Source organism: Macaca mulatta, chromosome 12, assembly GCF_049350105.2.
Source record: "Macaca mulatta isolate MMU2019108-1 chromosome 12, T2T-MMU8v2.0, whole genome shotgun sequence".
Taxonomy (NCBI): Eukaryota; Metazoa; Chordata; class Mammalia; order Primates; family Cercopithecidae; genus Macaca; species Macaca mulatta.
In genome coordinates this window covers 138,885,110-138,905,522 of record NC_133417.1, presented here as the reverse complement: position 1 = coordinate 138,905,522, position 20,413 = coordinate 138,885,110, and the positions used below count along the sequence as shown (strand labels likewise).

At 37.5% G+C, this 20,413-nt stretch overlaps 1 protein-coding gene across 1 annotated transcript; it reads right to left on the bottom strand.

Annotated features, from left to right (window-relative positions):
* Positions 1 to 14,250: 14,250 nt before the first annotated feature.
* LOC106992770 (UDP-glucuronosyltransferase 1A8-like) lies at positions 14,251 to 19,223 on the bottom strand. Its single transcript, XM_077957947.1, has 2 exons — positions 16,594 to 19,223; positions 14,251 to 14,472 (listed from the first exon to the last, which is right to left on the bottom strand). Exons 1-2 carry the CDS (start codon positions 17,446 to 17,448, stop codon positions 14,266 to 14,268), a joined length of 1,062 nt encoding a protein of 353 aa, XP_077814073.1. The 5' UTR covers positions 17,449 to 19,223; the 3' UTR covers positions 14,251 to 14,265.
* Positions 19,224 to 20,413: the final 1,190 nt, after the last annotated feature.

The window sequence follows — 20,413 nt, the reverse complement described above, 5'->3', positions numbered from 1 at the left end:
TCACACATAATAATATTAATCTTAAATGTAAATGAGCTAAATGCCCCAATTAAAAGACACAGACTGGCAAATTGGATAAACAGTCAAGACCCAACAGTGTGCTGTGTTCAGAAAACCCATTTCACGTGCAAAGACATACATAGGCTCAAAATAAAGGGATAGAGGAATATTTACCAAGCAAATGGAAAGCAAAAAAAGCAGGGGTTGCAATCCTAGTCTCTCATAAAACAGACTTTAAACCAACACAGATCAAAAAAAGACAAAGAAGGGCATTATATAATGGTAAAGGAAAGGGATCAATGTAACAAGAAGAGCTAACCATCCTAAATATATATGCACCCAATACAGGAACACCCATAAAGCAAGTTCTTAGAGACCCACAAAGAGACTTAGGCTCCCATACAATAATAGTGGGAGACTTTAACGCCCCACTGTCAATATTAGACAGATCAACGACACAGAAAATTAACAAGGAAAAGCAGGACTTGAACTCAACTCTGGACCAAGCAAACCTAGTAGACATCTATAGAACTTTCCAGCCCAAATCAACAGAATATACATTCTTCTCAGCACCACATTGCACTTATTCTAAAATTGACCACATAACTGGAAGTAAAACACTCCTCAGCAAATGCAGAAGAACGGATATCATAACAAACAGTCTCTTAGATCACAGTGCAAACAAATTAGAACTCAGGATTGAGAAATTTACTCAAAACTGCACAACTACATGGAAACTGAACAACCTGCTCCTGAATAACTACTGGGTAAATATTGAAATTAAAGCAGAAATAAATAAGTTCTTTGAAACCAATGAGAACAAAGACACAACATACCAGAATCTCTGGGACACAGCTAAAGCTGTGTTTAGAGGGAAATTTATAGCACTAAATGCCCACAGGAGAAAGCAGGAAAGATCTAACATCAAAACCCTAACATCACAATTAAAAGAACTAGAGAAGCAAGAGCAAACAAATTCAAAAGCTAGCAGAAGACAAGAAATAACTAAGATCAGAGCAGAACTGGAGGAGATAGAGACAGAAAAACCCTTCAAAAAACCAATGAATCCAGGAGTTGGTTTTTTGAAAAGATTAACAAAATTGATAGACCACTAGCCAGACTAATGAAGAAGAAAAGAGAGAAGAATCAATAGACACAATAAAAAATGATAAAGGGGATATCACCACTGACCCCACAGAAATACAAACTACCATCAGAGAATACTATAAACACCTCTACACAAATAAACTAGAAATTCTAGGAGAAATGGATAAATTCTTGGACACATACAGCCTCCCAAGACGAAACCAGGAAGAATTCAAACCCCTGAATAGACCAATAACAAGTTTTGAAATTGAGGCAGTAATTAATTGCCTATCCACTGAAAAAAGCCCAACCAGGTGGATTCACAGCAGAATTCTACCAGAGGTACAAAGAGGACCTGATACCATTCCTTCGGAAACTATTCCAAATAACAGAAAAAGAGGGACTCCTCCATAACTCATTTTATGAGGCCAGCATCATCCTGATACCAAAACCTGGCAGAGACACAACAAAAAAGGAAAATTTCAGGCCAATATCCCTGATGAACATCGATGGCAAATATCCTCAATAAAGTACTGGCAAACTGAGTCTGCTAGTACATCAAAAAGCTTATCCACCATGATCAAGTCAGCTACATATCTGGGATGCAAGGCTGGTCCAACATAGACAAATCAATAAACGTAATCCATCACATAAACAGAACCAATGACAAAAACCACATGATTATCTCAATTTAGATGCAGAAAAGGCCTTCGATAAAATTCAACAGCACTTCATGCCAAAAATTCTCAACAAACTAGGTATTGATGGAACATATCTCAAAATAATAAGAGCTATTTATAACAAACCCACAGTCAATATCATACTGAATGGGCAAAAGCTGGAATCATTCCCTTTGAAAACCAGCACAAGACAAGGATACCCTCTCTCACCACTCCTATTCAACATAGTATTGGAAGTTCTGGCCAGGACAATCAGGCAAGAGAAAGAAATATAGGGTATTCAAATAGGAAGAGAGGAAGTCCAATTGTCTCTGTTTGCAAATGACATGATTGTATATTTAGAAAATCCCATCATCTCAGTACAAAATCTTCTTAAGCTGATAAGCAGCTTCAGAAAAGTCTCAGGATACAAAATCAATGTGCAAAAATCACAAGCATTCCTATACAGTAGTAATAGAAAAACAGAGAGCCAAATCATGAGTAAACTTCCATTCACAATTGCTACAAACAGAATAAAATACCTAGGAATACAACTTACAAGCGATGGGAAGGACCTCTTCAAGATGAACTACAAACCACTGCTCAAGGAAACAACAGAGGACACAAACAAAGGGAAAAACATTCCATGTTCATGGATAGGAAGACTCAATATCATGAAAATGGTCATACTGCCCAAGGTAATTTATACATTCAATGCTATCCCATCAAGCTACCATTGACTTTCCTCACAGAATTAGAAAAAACTACTTTAAATTTCATATGGAACTAAAAAAGAGCCTGCATAGCTAAGACAATCCTAAGCAAAAAGAACAAAGCTGGAGGCATCACGCTGCCTGACTTCAAGCTATACTACAAGGCTACAGTAACCAAAACCGCATGGTACTGGTACCCAAACAGATTTATAGATCAATGGAACAGAACAGAGGCCTCAGAAATTATACCACACATCTACAACCATCTGATCTTTGACATACCTGACAAAAACAAGCAATGGGGAAAGGATTCCCTATTTAATAAATGGTGTTGGGAAAACTGGTTAGCGATATGCAGAAAACTGAATCTGGACCCCTTCCTTACACCTTACACAAAAATTAACTCAAGATGGATTAAAGACTTAAACGTAAGACCTAAAACCATGAAAACTCTAGAAAAAAACCTAGGCAATACCATTCAGGACGAAGGCATGGGCAAAGACTTCATAACTAAAACATCAAAAGCAATGGCAACAATAGCCAAAATTAAGAAATGGGATCTAATTAAACTAAAGAGCTTCTGCACAGCAAAAGAAACTATCATCAGACTGAACAGGCAACCTACACAATGGGAGAAAAATTTTGCAATCTATCCATCTGATAAAAGGCTAATATCCAGAATTTGCAAGGAACTTAAATTTACAAGAAAAAAACAACCCCATCAAAAAGTGGGTGAAGGATATGAACAGACACTTCACAAAAGAAGACATTTATACAACCAACAAACATATCAAAACAGCTCATCATCACTGGTCATTAGAGAAATGCAAATCAAAACGACAATGAGATACCATCTCATGCCAGTTAGAATGGCAATCATTAAAACTCAGGAAAGAACAGATGCTGGAGAGGATGTGGAGAAATAGGAACGTTTTTACATTGTCGGTGGGAGTTCAACCATTCTGGAAGACAGTGTGGCGATTCCTCAAGGATCTAGAACCAGAGATACCATTTGATCCAGCAATCCCATTACTGGGTATATACCCAAAGGATTATAAATCATTCTACTACAAAGCACATGCACATGTATTTTATTGCAGCACTATTCACAATAGCAAAGACTTGGAACCAATGCAAATGACCATCAATGATAGAGTGGATAAAGAAAATGTGGCACATATACACCATGGAATACTATGCAGCCATAAAAAAGGATGAGTTCATGTCCTTTGCCGGGACATGGATGAAGTTGGAAACTATCATTCTCAGCAAACTAACACAAGAACAGAGAACCAAACACTGCATGTTCTCATGCACAGTGGGAGTTGGACAATGAGAACACATGGATGCAGAGAGGGGAACATCACACAATCACACACTGGGGCCTGTTGCAAGGTGAGGGCCTGGGGATGGACAGCATTAGGAGAAATACCTAATGTAGATGACGGGTTGATGGGTGCGGCAAACCACCATGGCATGTGTATACCTATGTAACAAACCTACACATTCTGCACATGTATCCCAGACCTTACAGTATTTAAAAAAAAAAAAAAAAAAGAGTTTCAGAGCAGGAAAAAAAAAAAAAAAAGTATGCACCACCATGGCACATGTTTACCTATGTAACAAACCTGAAAATCTTCCACGTGTACCCCAGAAATAAAAATAAAAATTAAAAAGAAAAGTACGTGCCATCTCCCCCATTTCTCTCTTGCTTTTGCTCTTGCTATGTGACATGCCAGCTCCCCATCACCTTCTGTCATGATTGTAAGCTTCCTGAGGCCTCACCTGAAGCAGATGCTAGCACCATGTTTCGTGTAACGACTGCAAAACTGTGAACCAATTAAACCTCTTTTCTTTATAAATTACCCAGCCTCAGCTATCCTTTATAGCAATCCAAGCAAACAAATACAGCCTTGCACAAAGAAAATCAACCGAAATATTTGTTGCATTGGACAGAATTATATTCTGCAGGTTTTCTTGATACCTTCATGGACGAGCTAAGCAGTGTGTGTCAGGTAACACCTTAAAGAACATTTAGTGAGAGATTCTGCAGACAACCTCGGGGTATAATCCTTGTGCGAGCACAAGATGGCTCCTTTCAGGACACCCTGTTACTAGACATTTGCTTAGTGTCCTTTTCTTTTGGTGTCTGGGGCACTTGTAGATGACTGTCCTTGAAAAACAAACATGACGGTGAGTGATCTACTTTCCCTGGAGGCTTACTTCCGAGCAGAAATCAATGAAATGGAAAATATATTCAAAACATAGACAAAATTAATGAAACCAAAGCTGGTTTGTTGAGAAAATTAATGAAGCCAAAGCTGGTTTGCTGAGATCAATTAATTTAGTAAAGCTCTAGCCACCTTGATCTAAAAAAAATGAGAGAAGAAATAAATTATCGATATCAGGAATGAGAGAGGTGGTATCACCATAGATTCTACAGATATTAAAATGTTAAGAGAATATCATGAACAAGTTTATGCCAAAAAAAGTCTGCAACTTAGATGGAATGGACACATTTTGTTAAAGATACAAACTGCTAGACTTTTCACAAAAATAAATGCATAACCCCAACAGAAGTAACCTGCATCTTTTTTTTTTTTTTTTCTTTGAGATGGAGTTTCACTCTGTCGCCCAGGCTGGAGTGCAGTGGCCAGATCTCAGCTCACTGCAAGCTCTGCCTCCCGGGTTTACACCATTCTCCTGCCTCAGCCTCCCGAGTAGCTGGGACTCAAGACGCCCGCCACCTCGCCCAGCTAGTTTTTTGTATTTTTTAGTAGAGATGGGGTTTCACCGTGTTAGCCAGGTTGATCTGCTGACCTCGTGATCTGCCCATCTCGGCCTCCCAAAGTGCTTGGATTACAGGCTTGAGCCACCACACCCTGCCGTATCCTGTATATTTTAAATTTAATTTAGATTTGTAATTCACACCTTCCCTCACAAAACAAAGCTCAGATGACATCACTGATGAATCCGGCAAACATTGAAGAATAAATAATACCAATTATTCACAAACTGGTTCTAAAAACTGAAGCCTACAGGATTTCCTAATTCATTTGACAAGACCAGCATTATCACAGTACCAAAACCAGATAAAGACATTATAAGATAGGAAAATTACAGACCCTCATGAGCTTAGATGCAAAAATTTTAAACAAAATATTGGCAAGTCAACTTCTGTAATATTTTAAAATAGGTACTACACAAAAAGATTATACACCATAACCAAGTGGGGTTTATCCGAGGAATGCAAGGCTGGTTTGACATTAGAAAATTAATCGAGGTTGTGCCACCATGTTCATAGCAGCATAACTCACAACAGCCAAGAAGTGGAAACAACCCAAGCAAAAATGTGGTGTAGGTATACAGAATGAAATATTATTCAGCCTTAGAAAGGAAGAAAATTCTGACATATGCTAACATGAATGAACCTTAAGGATATTGTGCAGAGTGAACTAAGCTAATCACAAAATGACAAATGCTGTATGATTCTACTTATATGAAGTATCTAAAATAGTCAAATTCGTAGAATAAAAGAGTGAAATGATGGTTGGCAAGGGCTGAGAGGAGGGGAGAATGGAGAATTATGTTTTAATGGGTCCAAAGTTTCAGTTTGGGAAGATGAAGAGAGTTCTGGAGATGAATGGTGGTATTGGTTGCACAGCAATGTGAATGTACTCAATACTGAACTGTGTACCTAAAGTGATGAAGATGATTCATTTTATGTTATGTGTATTTCACCATAATTAATGATAAAATAAATAATTTTATAAATCAATTAAAGTAACATACCACATAAATAAACTAAAAAAGTATAAGCATATAATTATCTCAATAGGTATGGAAAAAGTGTTTGACAAAAATCCAAAATCCACATGTGATAAAAAATTCTCAAAAAACTCAGAAAAAAAAAGAGGAGTATCTTAAACTAATGAAGGGCATCTTGGAGGAACCCACAGCTAACATCATCCTTAATGGTGAAAGACTGAATGCTCCACTCCTCAAGTCAAACACACGCCGAGGACGGGGGCCCTCCCCACTTCTACTCAACATTGTTCTTCAGGTTCCAGCCAGTGCAGTCAAGGAAGAAAAAGAAGGAAAGAGTATCTAGATTGTAAAGAAAAAAATAAAAAGGTCTCATTCACAGACAACATGTTTATGTATGTAGGAATAATAACAAACTCTACAAAAATCTCCTAGAACAAATACATTAAGTTTAGCATGGTTGCAAGATACAATACTTAAAAATTAATCTTATTTCTATATACAGTTGACATTGAACAGTAGGGTTTTGAACTGTGTGGATCCACTTATATGCAGATTTTTATAGATAAATATATTGCAAACTTTTTTATAGATTTTTATTTATTTTATTTTATAATCAAAAAAACAGATTTTTATAGATAAATATATTGCAAAGAAACTTCCAACAGTTTGAAAAAACGTACATATAAACCACATAAACTAGAAATATCTAAAAATTTTTTAAAGGTAGGTATGCCATTAATGCATAAAGCATGTGTAGATACTACTCTATTTTATTATTTATTACTTTAAAATATGCACAAATCTATAAAAAATTATTAAAACACACGCAAACACTTCCAGACTGTACAGTGCATCATTAGCACTGGAAAGAAATACAAACAAATGTATAGATGCAGCATTAAATCTTAACTGCACAAAATTACCTATAGTATATACTACACTACTGTAATAATTTTGTAGCTACCTCCTGTTGCTCTTCCAGTGAGCTGAAGTGTGGGTTAAATGCATGTGATATAACACTTATACTCTCTGAGCATTTCATCTCTCCAATAAATTGCATGTCAGAGTAAAAGTGATCTCTCATGGCTCTACTGTATTTTTCATCATGTTTAGTGCAATATTGTAAACCTTGAATACCATCATGGGACTACAGAGCACCACTAATGATACTGGAATTACTCCCAAGAAGCAAATAATTACCAAAAAAGTCAAATTGCTTGATTGGTACCATAGACTGAGCTCTACCATGGTGATTGCCTGCCATTTCAAAATAAATGAAGCTAGATAAGGACCACTGGAAAAAAAAGAAAGAAAGAAGGAAAGAAGGAAGGGAGGGAGGGAGGGAGAGAGGGAGGGAGGGAGATTCATGAAGACATTGCTGCAGCAATGCCAGCAGGAGTCAAACCTTGCATTTTTTTCTGAAATACCTTTTGTCTCATATTGAAAATGCAGCTTTAATGTGAGTGTAGCATTGCTATAAGAAAGGCTTATTTATAGATGCCATTGTGATTTGAGAAAAGCAAAGTCATTATATGACAACTTAAAGCAAAAAAGAGGTGAAGAATCCAAAATTGGAGAATTTAATGGCGGCAAAGGATGGTTTGCTAGTTTTTTGTCAAGATAACAGAAGCAGCTTCTGCCAAGCAAAAGGAGACAAATGAGTTCCCAGACGCCACGAAGAAAATTATTGAGGAGGAAGGATATCTGCCTGAACAGGTTTTTAATGCAGATGACAGTGCCCTATTGTGGAAAAAACAAAAACAAAAACAAGATGACACAAAAGACATTTATTAGTGAGGAAGTAAACCAAGCACCAGAATGCAAGGCAGAAACGGATAGGCTAACTCTACTGTTTTATGTAAACACAGTCAAGTTTACACTCAGGACTGACCTCATGTGTAGAACTGCCCACCCTTAAGCCTTGAGGGGACAAGATCGACACCCACTGACAGATTTTTGGTTGTACAACAAGAAGGCCTACACAACAAGAACATTTTTTCTGGATTGGTTCCATCAATGCTTTGTCCCTGAAGGCAGAAAATGTATTGCCAGTAAGGAACTGTCTTTTAAAGTTCTTTTGATATTGGACAATGCCCCTACTCACCCAGAACCCATGAGTTCAACACGGAAGCTGTCAAAGTGGTCTACCTGCTTCCAAACCCAACATCTCTAATTCAGTCTCTCAATCAGGGGTCATAAGGAACTTTAGAACTCATTACGCACACTTTTTTATGGAAAAGATTGTCAATACTATGGAAGAGAATCTGGATAGAGAATGTCATGAAAGTCCAGAAGGACTACACCATTGAAAATGCCATTGTTGTTACAGAAAGAGCTATGAAAGCCACCAAGCCCCAAACAATACATTTCTTCTGGAGAAAACTGTGTCCAGATGTTGCACATGACTTCACAGGATTTATGACAGAGCCAATCAAGGAAGTCATGAAAGGGATTGTGTATTAAGCAACAAAAGGTGGGGGATAAGGTGTTTCAAAATATGAATCTTGGAGAAATTCAAGAGTCAATAGACACTACACTCGAGGAATTAATAGAGGACCTGATGGAGATGAGTGCTTTCCAATAAGTACTTGATGAGAAAGAAGATGTAGAAGCAGCAGTGCCAGAAAAAAAAAAAAAAAAAAAAAATGGCTTTACACAATATAAGCCTCATAGAAAGGCTTCCAATTATTTAAGACTGCTATTGACTTCTATTACAACATGAACCTTTCCATGATATGGGCACTGAAACCAAAGCAAGTGGGGAAGAAGGATTAGTACTGTATAAAAGCATTTTTAAATAAATCAAAGAGAAAAAAATAGACAGCAATTACGATGTATTTCCATAAGGTTACACCAAGTGCACCTGCCTCTCCTGCCTCCCCTTCCACCTCCTCTACCTCTTCTGCTTCTGCCACCCTGAGACAGCAAGACCAACATCTACTCCTCCTCCTCCTCCTCCTCCTCCACAGCCCACTCAATGGAAGATGATGAAGACGGAGACCTTTTTGATGATTCACTTCCGCTTATACATATTCAACTTTTATTTTAGATTCAAGAGTACATACGCAGGTTACCTGAGTATATTGCGTGATGCTGACGTTTGGGGCATGATTGCTCCTATCACCCAAGTACTGAACATAGTACCCAATAGTTTTTCAACTCCTGCACCCCTTCCTCTCCCCTTTAGAGTCCATAGTGTCTATTGTTGCCATCTTTATGCCCATGAGTACCCACTGTTTGGCTCCCACTTCTAAGTGAGAACACATGGTATTGGGTGTTCTGTGTCTGTGTATATTTCCTTAGGATAATGACCTCCAGCTGCATCCATGTTGTTACAAAGAACATGATTTCATTCTTTTTTTATGACTGCATATTCCATGGTGTATATGTTCCACGTTTTCTTCATCTAAGCCACTGTTGACGAGCACCTAGGTTGATTTCATGTCTTTTCTATTCTGAATAGAGATGCAATGAACATACCAGTGCATGTGTTTCTTGGTAAAATGATTTTATATATATATAAAACTTCTATTTTATTGGTGGTGTCTATTGACTTCTTTGCGAAATCTCCAAACTACTTCCCACAGGGGATGAACTAATTTGCATTCCCACCACCAACAGTGTACAACTGGTCCCCTTTCTCAGCAGCTTCGCAAGCATCTATTGTTTCTTGACTTTTTAATAATAGCCATTCTAACTGGTGTGAGATGATATCTCATTGTGGTTTTGACTTTCATTTCTCTGATGATTAGTGATACTGGGCATTTTTTCATATGTTATGTTTTTAAATAACATTTTCTTTTCTCTAGCTTTCTTTATTGTAATAATATAAGATATAATACTAACAACATTCAAAATATGTGTTAATTGACTGTTTATGCTACTGGTAAGGCTTTTGGTAAATAGTTGGCTGTTAGTAGTTATGTTTTTGGAGAATCAAAAGATCTGTGTGGACTTTTTGCTTCAGCGAGTTGGTCCGCTTCATTCCCATATTGTTCAGGGGTCAACTATACTAGCAATGAACAATTAAAAATTGGAATAAAAATATCACTTAAATAGCATCAAAAACATGAAACACTTAGGAATATATCTGACAAAAAATGTGAAAGACTGTACACTGAAAATTACAGAACACTGATGAGGGACTTAAATAGATATGTTAATGAATTGGAAAACTCAAAATTGATAAGATGTTGTTTCTCCCCAGTTGATCTATAAATTCAATACAATCCCAATCAAACCAAACTAAAAAACTTATTCTAAAATCCATACGGTCATGTAGCAGACCTACAATAGCAAAAACAATTTGAAAAAAATTGGTAACACTACCTCATTTCAAGATTATCACAAAGCTACAGTAATCAAATATTTCACAAATATTTCAGTGGAGCAGAACACAAAGTCTAGAAATACATGCACAGATGTATGAACAGCCAAGTTTTTACAAAGGTACAAGCAATGCATTGGAGAACAGGCCACTCTTTTCTACACGCAAGAAAACAAGAAAAGACCTCTGTGTCTTCCTACCAAAAACCTATAACCCCAGTTTAACCATGATAAAAATGTCAAACACACACTGAGGAACATTCTACAGGACACCTGACCAGGACTGCTCAAAACTGCCCAAGTCACCAAAAACAGGGGAAGTCTGAGAAACCGTCACAGACTGGAAGAGACTAAGGAGACATGATGACTACATTTCAGGTGGTATCAATGGGATCCCATAAAAGAACAGTGATATTAAGTAAAAATCAATGAAATCTGAAGGAAACAGACTTTAGCTCATCATAACGTGTCAATATTGGTGAATGAGTCGCGATGGATGTGCCATAGAAACATAAGATATAACAATGGGGAAACTGGACACAGGATAGATAAGAATTCTCTAAACTATTTGTTGCAACCTTGCTATAAACCTCTATTTATTCTACAATGAAGTATTTGTAAGGAAAGGCACTCAAGAGACTGTGAGAAAATATTTGCGGGACCCATGTGGATGCACATGGTGAAGGATTCATCAGAGGCATGGTGGGAGACGGCTGGATGATCTCTGCAAATGGTCTGGAGTCTGATGCTGGACCTGAAGGACCCCAAGGTGGGTCTTCCGTTGAAGAGACTATTCTGTCCCATTTGAATGATCTTGACACACTTGTCAAAATTTGACACCTTGTCAATTGGCCAAGAATATATGGGTTTATTTCTGAATTCTCCATTCTATTCCACTGATCTATATGGAAAGATGTTGTTCCAGAAAATGGGGGAAATTTAATTATGGACTGGAAATGAGATAATATTAAAGAATTTTTATTGCCTTAGATATGATAATGATATTGTGGCTATGTAACAAATGTTTCTTATTTTTCGTATTTAATTAAGTATTCAGTGATGGAATGACATGCCAAGAATTTCTTTTTAAAATGACACAAACTGGGGGTTGAAAGGTAATGTCTAGCAAGATGGCATTCACAATTACTACAAAGAGAATAAAATACCTAGGAATACAACTTACAACGGGTATGAAGACCTCTTCAAGGAGAACTACAAACCACTGCTCAACAAAATAAGAGGACACAAACAAATGGAAGAACATTCCATGCTCATGGATATGAAGAATCAATATCGTAAAAATGGCCATGCTGCCCAAGGTAATTTATAGATTCAATGCTATCCCATCAAGCTACCATTGACTTTCTTCATAGAATTAGAAAAAACTACTTTAAATTTCATATGGAACTAAAAAAGAGCCTGCATAGCCAAGACAATCCTAAGCAACAAGAACAAAGCTGGAGGCATCACGCTACCTGACTTCAAACTATACTACAAGGCTACAGTAACCAAAACAGCATGGTACTGGTGCCCAAACAGATATATAGACCAATGGAACAGAATGGAGGCCTCAGGAATAACACCACACATCCCCAACCTTCTGATCTTTGACAAACCTGACAAAAACAAGAAAAGGGGGAAAGATTCCCTATTTAATAAATGGTGTTGGGAAAACTGGCTAGCCATATGTAGAAAGCTGAAACTGGATCCCTTCCTTACACCTTATAGAAAAATTAACTCAAGATGGATTAAAGACTTAAATGTAAGACCTAAAACCATAAAAACCCTTGAAGAAAACCTAGGCAATACCATTCAGGACATAGGCATGGGCAAAGACTTCATGACTAAAACACCAAAAGCAATGGCAACAAAAGCCAAAACTGACAAGTGATCTAATTAAACCAAAGAGCTTCTGCACAGCAAAAGAAACTATCATCAGACTGAACAGGCAACCTACACAATGGGAGAACATTTTTGCAATCAATCCACCTGGCAAAGGGCTAATAGCCAGAATCTACAAAGAAGTCAAACAAATTTACAAGAAAAAAAACAACCCATTCAAAAGTGGGCAAAGGATATGAACAGACACTTCTCAAAAGAAGACATTTATGCAGCAAACAGACATATGAAAAAATGTTCATCATCACTGGTCATCACAGAAATGCACATCAAAACCACAATGAGATACCATCTCATGCCAGTTAGAATGGCGATCATTAAAAAGTCAGGAAACAACAGATGCTGGAGGGGATGTGGAGAAATAGGAACGCTTTTACTCCGTTGGTGGGAGTGTAAATTAGTTCAACCATTGTGGAAGACAGTGTGGCAATTCCTCAAGGATCTAGAACTAGAAATACCATTTGACCCAGCGATCTCATTACTGGGTATATACCCAAAGGATTATAAATCATGGTACTATAAAGACACATGCACACATATGTTTATTGCAGCACTATTCACAATAGCAAAGACTTGGAACCAACCCAAATGTCCATCAATGATAGACTGGATAAAGAAGATGTGGCACATACATACCATGGAATACTATGCAGCCATAAAAAAGGATGAGTTCATGTCCTTTGCAGGGACATGGATGAAGCTGGAAACTATCATTCTCAGCAAACTATCACAAGGACAGAAAACCAAACAGCGTATATTCTCACTCATAAGTAGGAACTGAACAATGAGAACACATGGACACAGGGAACATCACACACCAGGGCCTGTCAGGGGGTGGGGGGCTGGGGAAGGGATAGCATTAGGAGAAATACCTAATGGAAATGACGAGTTGATGGGTGCAGCAAACCAACATGGCACATGTATACCTATGTAACAAACCTGCACATTGTGCACATGTACCCTAGAACTTAAAGTATAATAAAAAAGATTGACACAAATTTCTCTTTTAAAAAAGTTTTCTTTAAAGACAGGAAAAAAGGGATAGATGAATCAGTTCAGCAAAATAGTGAAAATTATTTAACCTAAGATTGATATACGGGTGGTCATGACACTAAGTCTCTCTTTTGTGTGTGTTGAACACTTTGAAAATAAAAACTTGAAGTAAACAATTTTAGTGGGAGGCCTTAGTCTTGTCCACCAAAAGCTAACTTTGAATTTGGATCTTGAACTGGAGCCAGAAACTTAGAGCAATGGGGGAAGCACAGATCTTTTCTTGCTCTGTAACCATATCCCATCCCCAGGTCTGCAGAGCTGAACCTACCATGGATGGTATAGACGGAGCCTGAATTCTTTTCACCTAAAACCAGTCATCAATTCTGTTGGAACTAACCAAAAATTCAAAGAGACTAGGAGTGACTTCCTCTTTTTCTCATTAAAACTATTTCAATGTTCTGCTGAATTGTTTACACATCATTAATCAACACACACATTAGAACGCTGAAATGCAAAAGAACAACCATACCAAATTATATAGTTTAAAAGTTTGTCCCCTCCAAATCTCATGTTGAAATTTGATCCCTGACGTTCGAGATGGGGTCATCTGCCATCCTTGTTAAAGTATTTAATTACATCCCTGGATGTAATTCTCCCGGATAGGCTCAAGGAGATTTTGTTACAGGAGACCTTCAAGAAAATCCCCTGTGCAGGGTCTGGGACACCGCACACAAACACACCTGCATATACACAAACACGTACATGTGCAAACACGTACTCTATCATTAAGTAATGCTCCCTTCTCATCAGACAGATGAGACTCAGACTCGAATCCTGTTTCCCAACAAGATGTAACCAACTGCATGCTTTTCCCAGACACATCCTGGCCTCTGAAACAAGGAAAGAGCAATATGCAGTGTCCATCCTTCTTTCAACGACAGTCGACTTTTACTTTTGTGGTTGGGCCACATCCAAGGCTCTTGACAGAAAGCCCTCTTTGAGATCTGAATTCCTCTGTGAGAATTCTGCTGGATTTACGGATATAATCATAAATATATACATTAATATACATAACCCTCTGCAACTATAAAAACTTTCATACATGTATATTCTTTAATAGATATATAAACACATTTATTTCTTATCTCATAAAAGATTTATAATCAAAATAAATGAAACCATATAGAGTTTAATGTTTCATTTTTTATGTATATCTCCCTATCATAGGTGATATAAAATCATATATAGGGTTTTATATCTCTAAAGGCCTCTGGGTGACCCTGTGAGCCATAATGAACTCAGTGTGGGTTCAGGAAGTGGCAGAGCCTCACCCTCAGCCACAGATGTGGTGTGTAGGCAACACATGGATGGTGCTTGGTACTGTAATTAATGGAGGATAAAGAGGAGAAAAGTGCTTTGATAAGTCCAACCTCTTAAGAGTCCTTCAACTTGCATCTCCTCACCCGGTCTGGCCAAGAACTGAAAGTCATGCCTAATTTTGAAAGGCCTACAACTGTAGTCTTCCTGCTTTTTAGAAAGAGCATTATTTCACTTTCCCATGAGTAGGCTGAAAGGTCACTCTTTTACCAAACATCTGCCAATGACAGATATGACTGTGTTACAAAGTCTACTGAACATTGTAATCAGCCACAGCAATAGACAAAAATGTATACTCCATCCCTAATAAAATAATATAATGAGATGAGACACCAAGTGATTCATCTGGATTTAGCAACTGTGCATTTGCCAGAATCTTATTCTGGTATTTTTCAAGGATTTTTCAGTCAAAAGTGACCGAATTCCTATTTAAACTGGCTACTCTAACAATATTACTCAGTAATGTTTTGGAAGTATATGCTCCAGCAAAGCAAAAGAAGCAGTATAAATATCAGAGAAGGGAATTACTTGCAGATGGTAGGGTATATTGTACATCTAATGCATACTAAAAAATAATTTTAAAAAGTTAGTAATGTTGCTGGATACAAGATACATGTGCAAAAACCCCAATAGTCAGTTAAATGTAGAAATGGAAAATTTGCCCTGTAAAAAAATAGTTTCAAAAATAATAAAATGCCAAGGAATAAATGTTAATAACAAACATAAAATGCTTATATAGTGAAAAATTTTATTTAGGTATATAAAACAAGATCTGAATAAATAGTGAGACTTACATATTCCTGAACAGGATGACTTAATAGTAAAAAGATGCCAATCCTTCTCAACTTAGGAAAACCCTATAACCCTACATGTAAGACTCTAGTCTACTAAGATAAAAGCAAGAATATAGAAAAATATTCACATAAGGAAATTATTAAAGAGTGTTTACATGGCCTTATTCATAAAAGCAAAAAATGGAAAATGCCTAAAGATATATCAATACTAATTGGTTAAAAAAAAACTACATAGCATCCAAAGTAAAGACTATTAAACGAACTCGTCAAATCTGTCTGTATTTGTCTATAAAGGAATCTATTATTTATTGGCAAATGAAAAATGCAAGGTAAAGAAATATATGTCTAACCTAATACAAGATTTTATTTTAACAAAATAGGTATGAGAATTTACATTAGATATTGCGTATAACTAAAATGCTTTTTTTTTTAAATGAAAAGAATGTACACAAAACTGCTAAGAGCATTTCCTCTAGGGGTCACAAAAATTAGCAATAAAGGGAAGTTTCATTTCTTACTGTGGTTTTTGGTGCTTTTCTAAACACAGTACTCAAAAACGTAGGCTGAATAGGACCTATAATTTTTAAATTATATATACACAACTGAAACACTTTTTTAATGAAAAGAATGTATGCAAAACTGCTAAGAGCATTTGCTCTCAGGGGTCACATAGAATTTGCAAAAAAGAGAAGTTCCATTTCTTACTGCGGTTGTTGGTACTTTTCTAAACATAGTACTCAAAAATGTAGGCTGAATATGATGTATAATTTTTAAATTATATATACACACTTTCAAGAAGGGCAGTTTTATAAAATTTGGTAACTGACAAGTACATGAATTGGCACAAAATAATTTGTTAAACTGGAAAGAAATTTGAAATGCAACAAACCAAAATGTCAAATCACAGTTCAGTAAGGAATCTTTTTTTAATTTACAAAGCCAGATTATTCTTAATGTGCTAAAGGAGAGATGACTTACCATAGGCACTGGCTTTCCCTGATGGCAGTTGATACCACCAATGAAGACCATGTTGGGCATCACGGGTTTGGGATAGTCCAAAACAAAGTCCGTTCGCAACAACCAAATTGATGTGTGGCTGTAGAGATCATATGCCGTGACAGGTGTTTGGAGAATTTCAGAGGCGATTTCTAGGGCACTTTTGAAAAAATACTTGCAAAATAAATGTTCCTCCAAGTGCATGACATGGTTCCATACTCTCTCGTTGAAAGTCATGGCATCTGAGAACCCTAAGAGACCTCTGGGGATGTAGGAAAGAGGAGCAGGGCACTGTGCACCTTCTTCAAGATAGTGGCAAAATATTCCCCTGGCAAAGACCACAGAGGGGAGGGAGAAATATTTGGCAAGAATTAAGCCACAGCCATCAAAAGGATCCAGAAACACCGCATCAAAAGAACTCTCCTTTAAGTATTCTACCAATTTTTGGTCATTAAACAAACTCCTGCAATGCGAAAAAAATAAATCAAAAAAACCATTGGATGAACTCAGAAATAGAGAAAAGAAACTTCGTAATTGTGCTTTCCATTGAGCATGGGCGAAAGTCATGAATTCCCGGTCCAGATCCTCCAGAGTGTATGAGGTAGAATAAGTCTTCACTGTGCAATTCAGTGATCTTCCCAGTTGCCAACTCACCTCTGGCATGACTACCACCACCTCATGCCCCCTGAGGATAAGCTTCTCCACCACCGACTGCATGGTGAACCAGTGGCTCCCATCCATGGGCACTACCAGCAGCTTCCCTGCCTCAGCAAATCCACAGGTCAGCAGCAGAGAAACACATAGGAGAACAGGGCTGGTCCACCGTGTGCGAGCCATCAGAGAACTGCAGCCCGAGCCAGCAGCTGGGTTTCTAATCTCCTATGATACAGTAGGCGGAAGAAGTACAGGCACAAAACCTGACCTCAATAGAGGGTGTGTATTTATCCTTTCATAAAAAAAAAAAAAAAAAATCATACTCACTGCCAATGATTTACTCCTAAAAACAAGAATATATGAGTATCATTTGTTGAGATACCTACTTGTATGTTTTCCAGACAAGACTATCTTATGGTCTCTGCCTTGGACAGATCATGCCCAGTGCTGCAATGTGAGTTTAGAAACAGAATTACTAAGCAATGCTTTTGGACCTTGAAAATTCAGAAAGATAAAGTGAAAGTAAATTTGAATAAAGCTAATATTTTTGGAATATATCCCAAAACAAAATTCAGATTTTAACTTTAACCAACCAAATACTCTCTGTCCAGAAAGAAATTGGCATCCTATGTGTCAAGGATTTCCTTAAGATAGTAAGGCCCTCAACACTGACCTCCCAACTGGCAAGAAATTGGGGCTCACGCACATCTCTGAAATACATAATCATTGCTGGTTGTCTTCTTCTGTATCCAAACCCTAAGAGGCCTCTGAAATGCCGAAATCAGATTGACAATCCTGCCTCCATGGACCACACCAGGGACTTGATGGAAAGTGACCATTGCCTATTTTAATGACTTTCCTCAGATACATCACATGCAGTGGGGAGTTGCTGGCCCAGTCCCTGAGCAAGCACTCTGCTGGGCTGCCTCTCTGTGACTGCTCTACTTTCACATTCTAAACACGCCATCACTCCAGTGCCCTCCTTCAGGAAAATATGTACTTGTCTCCCTCAGTCTACTGAGCACTCCCTGAGGTCAGTGGCGATGTCATCTTTGTGTTTTCACCCTCCTTTCACAGAACCCATGCTATGCCTTTGATATAGTTTGTATGTTTGTCCCCTCCATATATCATGGTCAACTATAATCCCCAGTGTTGAAGGTAAAGCATGGTGGGAGGTGTTTGGATCATGGGCGTGGATCCCTCATGAATGGCTTGGCACTGTCCTCCCAATAGTGAGTGATTTCTCACGAGATCTGGTTATTTAAAAGTATGTACCAAAAACACTCTTTAGGATATTATCCAGGAGAACTTCCCCAACCTAGCAAAACTGGCCAACATTCAAATTCAGGAAACACAGAGAACACCACAAAGATACTCCTCGAGAAGAGCAACACCAAGACACAGAATTGTCAGATTCATCAAGGTTAAAATGAAGGAAAAAATGTGAAGGGCAGCCAGAGAAAGGTCTGGTTACCCACAAAGGGAAGCCCATCAGACTAAAAGCAGATATCTCTGCAGAAACCCCACAAGCCAGAAGACACTGGGGGCAAATATTCAACATTCTTAAAGAAAAGAATTTTCAATCCAGAATTTCATATCCAGCCAAACTAAGCTTCATAAGCGAAGGAGAAATAAAATCCTTTACAGACAAGCAAATGCTGAAAGATTTTGTCACCACCAGGCCTGCCTTACAAGAGCTCCTGAAGGAAGCACTAAATACGGAAAGTAAAAATGGTTATCAGTCACTGCAAAAACATATCAAATTTAAAGGACAATTGACACTATAAAAAAACTGCATCAACTAATGGGCAATATAACCAGCTAGCATCATAATGACAGGATCAAAATCACACATAATAATATTAACGTTAAATGTAAATGGGCTAAATAACCCAGTTAAAAGACACACACTGGCAAATTGGATAAACAGTCAAGACCCATCAGTGTGCTGAACAGGAGACCCATCTCACATGCAAGACACTCATTGGCTCAAAATAAAGGGATGGAGGAATATTTACCAAGCAAATGGAAAGAAAAAAAAAAAGCAGGGGTTGTAATCCTAGTCTCTGATAAAACAGACTTTAAAATAACAAAGATCAAAAAGGACAAGGAAGGGCATTACATAATGGTAAAGAGATCAATGCAACAAGAACAGCTACCCATCCTAAATATATATGCACCCAATACAGGAGCACCTAGATTCATAAAGCAACTTTTTACAGACCTACAAAGAGACTTAGGCTCCCATACAATAATAGTGGGAGACTTTACACCCCACTGTCAATATTAGACAGATCAATGAGACAGAAAAGTAGCAAGGATATTCAGGTAGCTCTGGATCAAGTAGACCTAATAGACATCTACAGAATTATCCACCCCAAATCAACAGAATATACATTCTTCTTGGCCCCACATCGCACTTATTCTAAAATCGACCACATAATTGGAAGTAAAACACTCCTCAGAAAATGAAAAAGAACGAAAATCATAAACAGTCTCTCAGACCACAGTGCAATCAAATTAGAACTCAGGATTAAGAAACTCACTCATAACCGCACAACTACATGGAAACTGAACAACTTGCTCCTGAATAACTACTGGGTAAATATTGAAATTAAAGCAGAAATAAATAAGTTCTTTGAAACCAATGAGAACAAAGACACAACATACCAGAATCTTTGGGACACAGCTAAAGCAGTGTTTAGAGGGAAATTTGTAGCACTAAAATGCCCACAGGAGATAGCAGGAAAGATCTAAAATCAAAACCCTAACAACACAATTAAAAGAACTAGAGAAGCAAGAGCAAATAAATTCAAAAGCTAGCAGAAGACAAGAAATAACTAAGATCAGAGCAGAACTGAAGGAGATAGAGACACACAATACTCTTCAAAAAATGTTTGAATCCAGGAGCTGGTTTTTTGAAAGATTAAAAAAATAGATAGACCACTAGCCAGACTAATAAAGAAGAAAAGAGAGAAGAATCAATAGACACAATAAAAAATGATAAAAGGGAGATCACCGCTGATCCCACAGAAATAAACTACCACCAGAGAATACTATAAACACGTCTACACAAATAAACTAGAAATTCTAGGAGAAATGGATAAATTCCTGGACACATACAGCCTCCCAAGGCTAAACCAGGAAG

Excerpts from the sequence above, each read along its gene's own strand:
- LOC106992770 (XM_077957947.1), bottom strand. The coding sequence starts at position 17,448 with ATGGCTCGCACACGGTGGACCAGCCCTGTTCTCCTATGTGTTTCTCTG. Across the intron at positions 14,473-16,593 it reads AGGGAAAGCCAGTGCCTATG|CAGAATTCTCACAGAGGAAT; the intron begins GTAAGTCATCTC and ends CCGTAAATCCAG.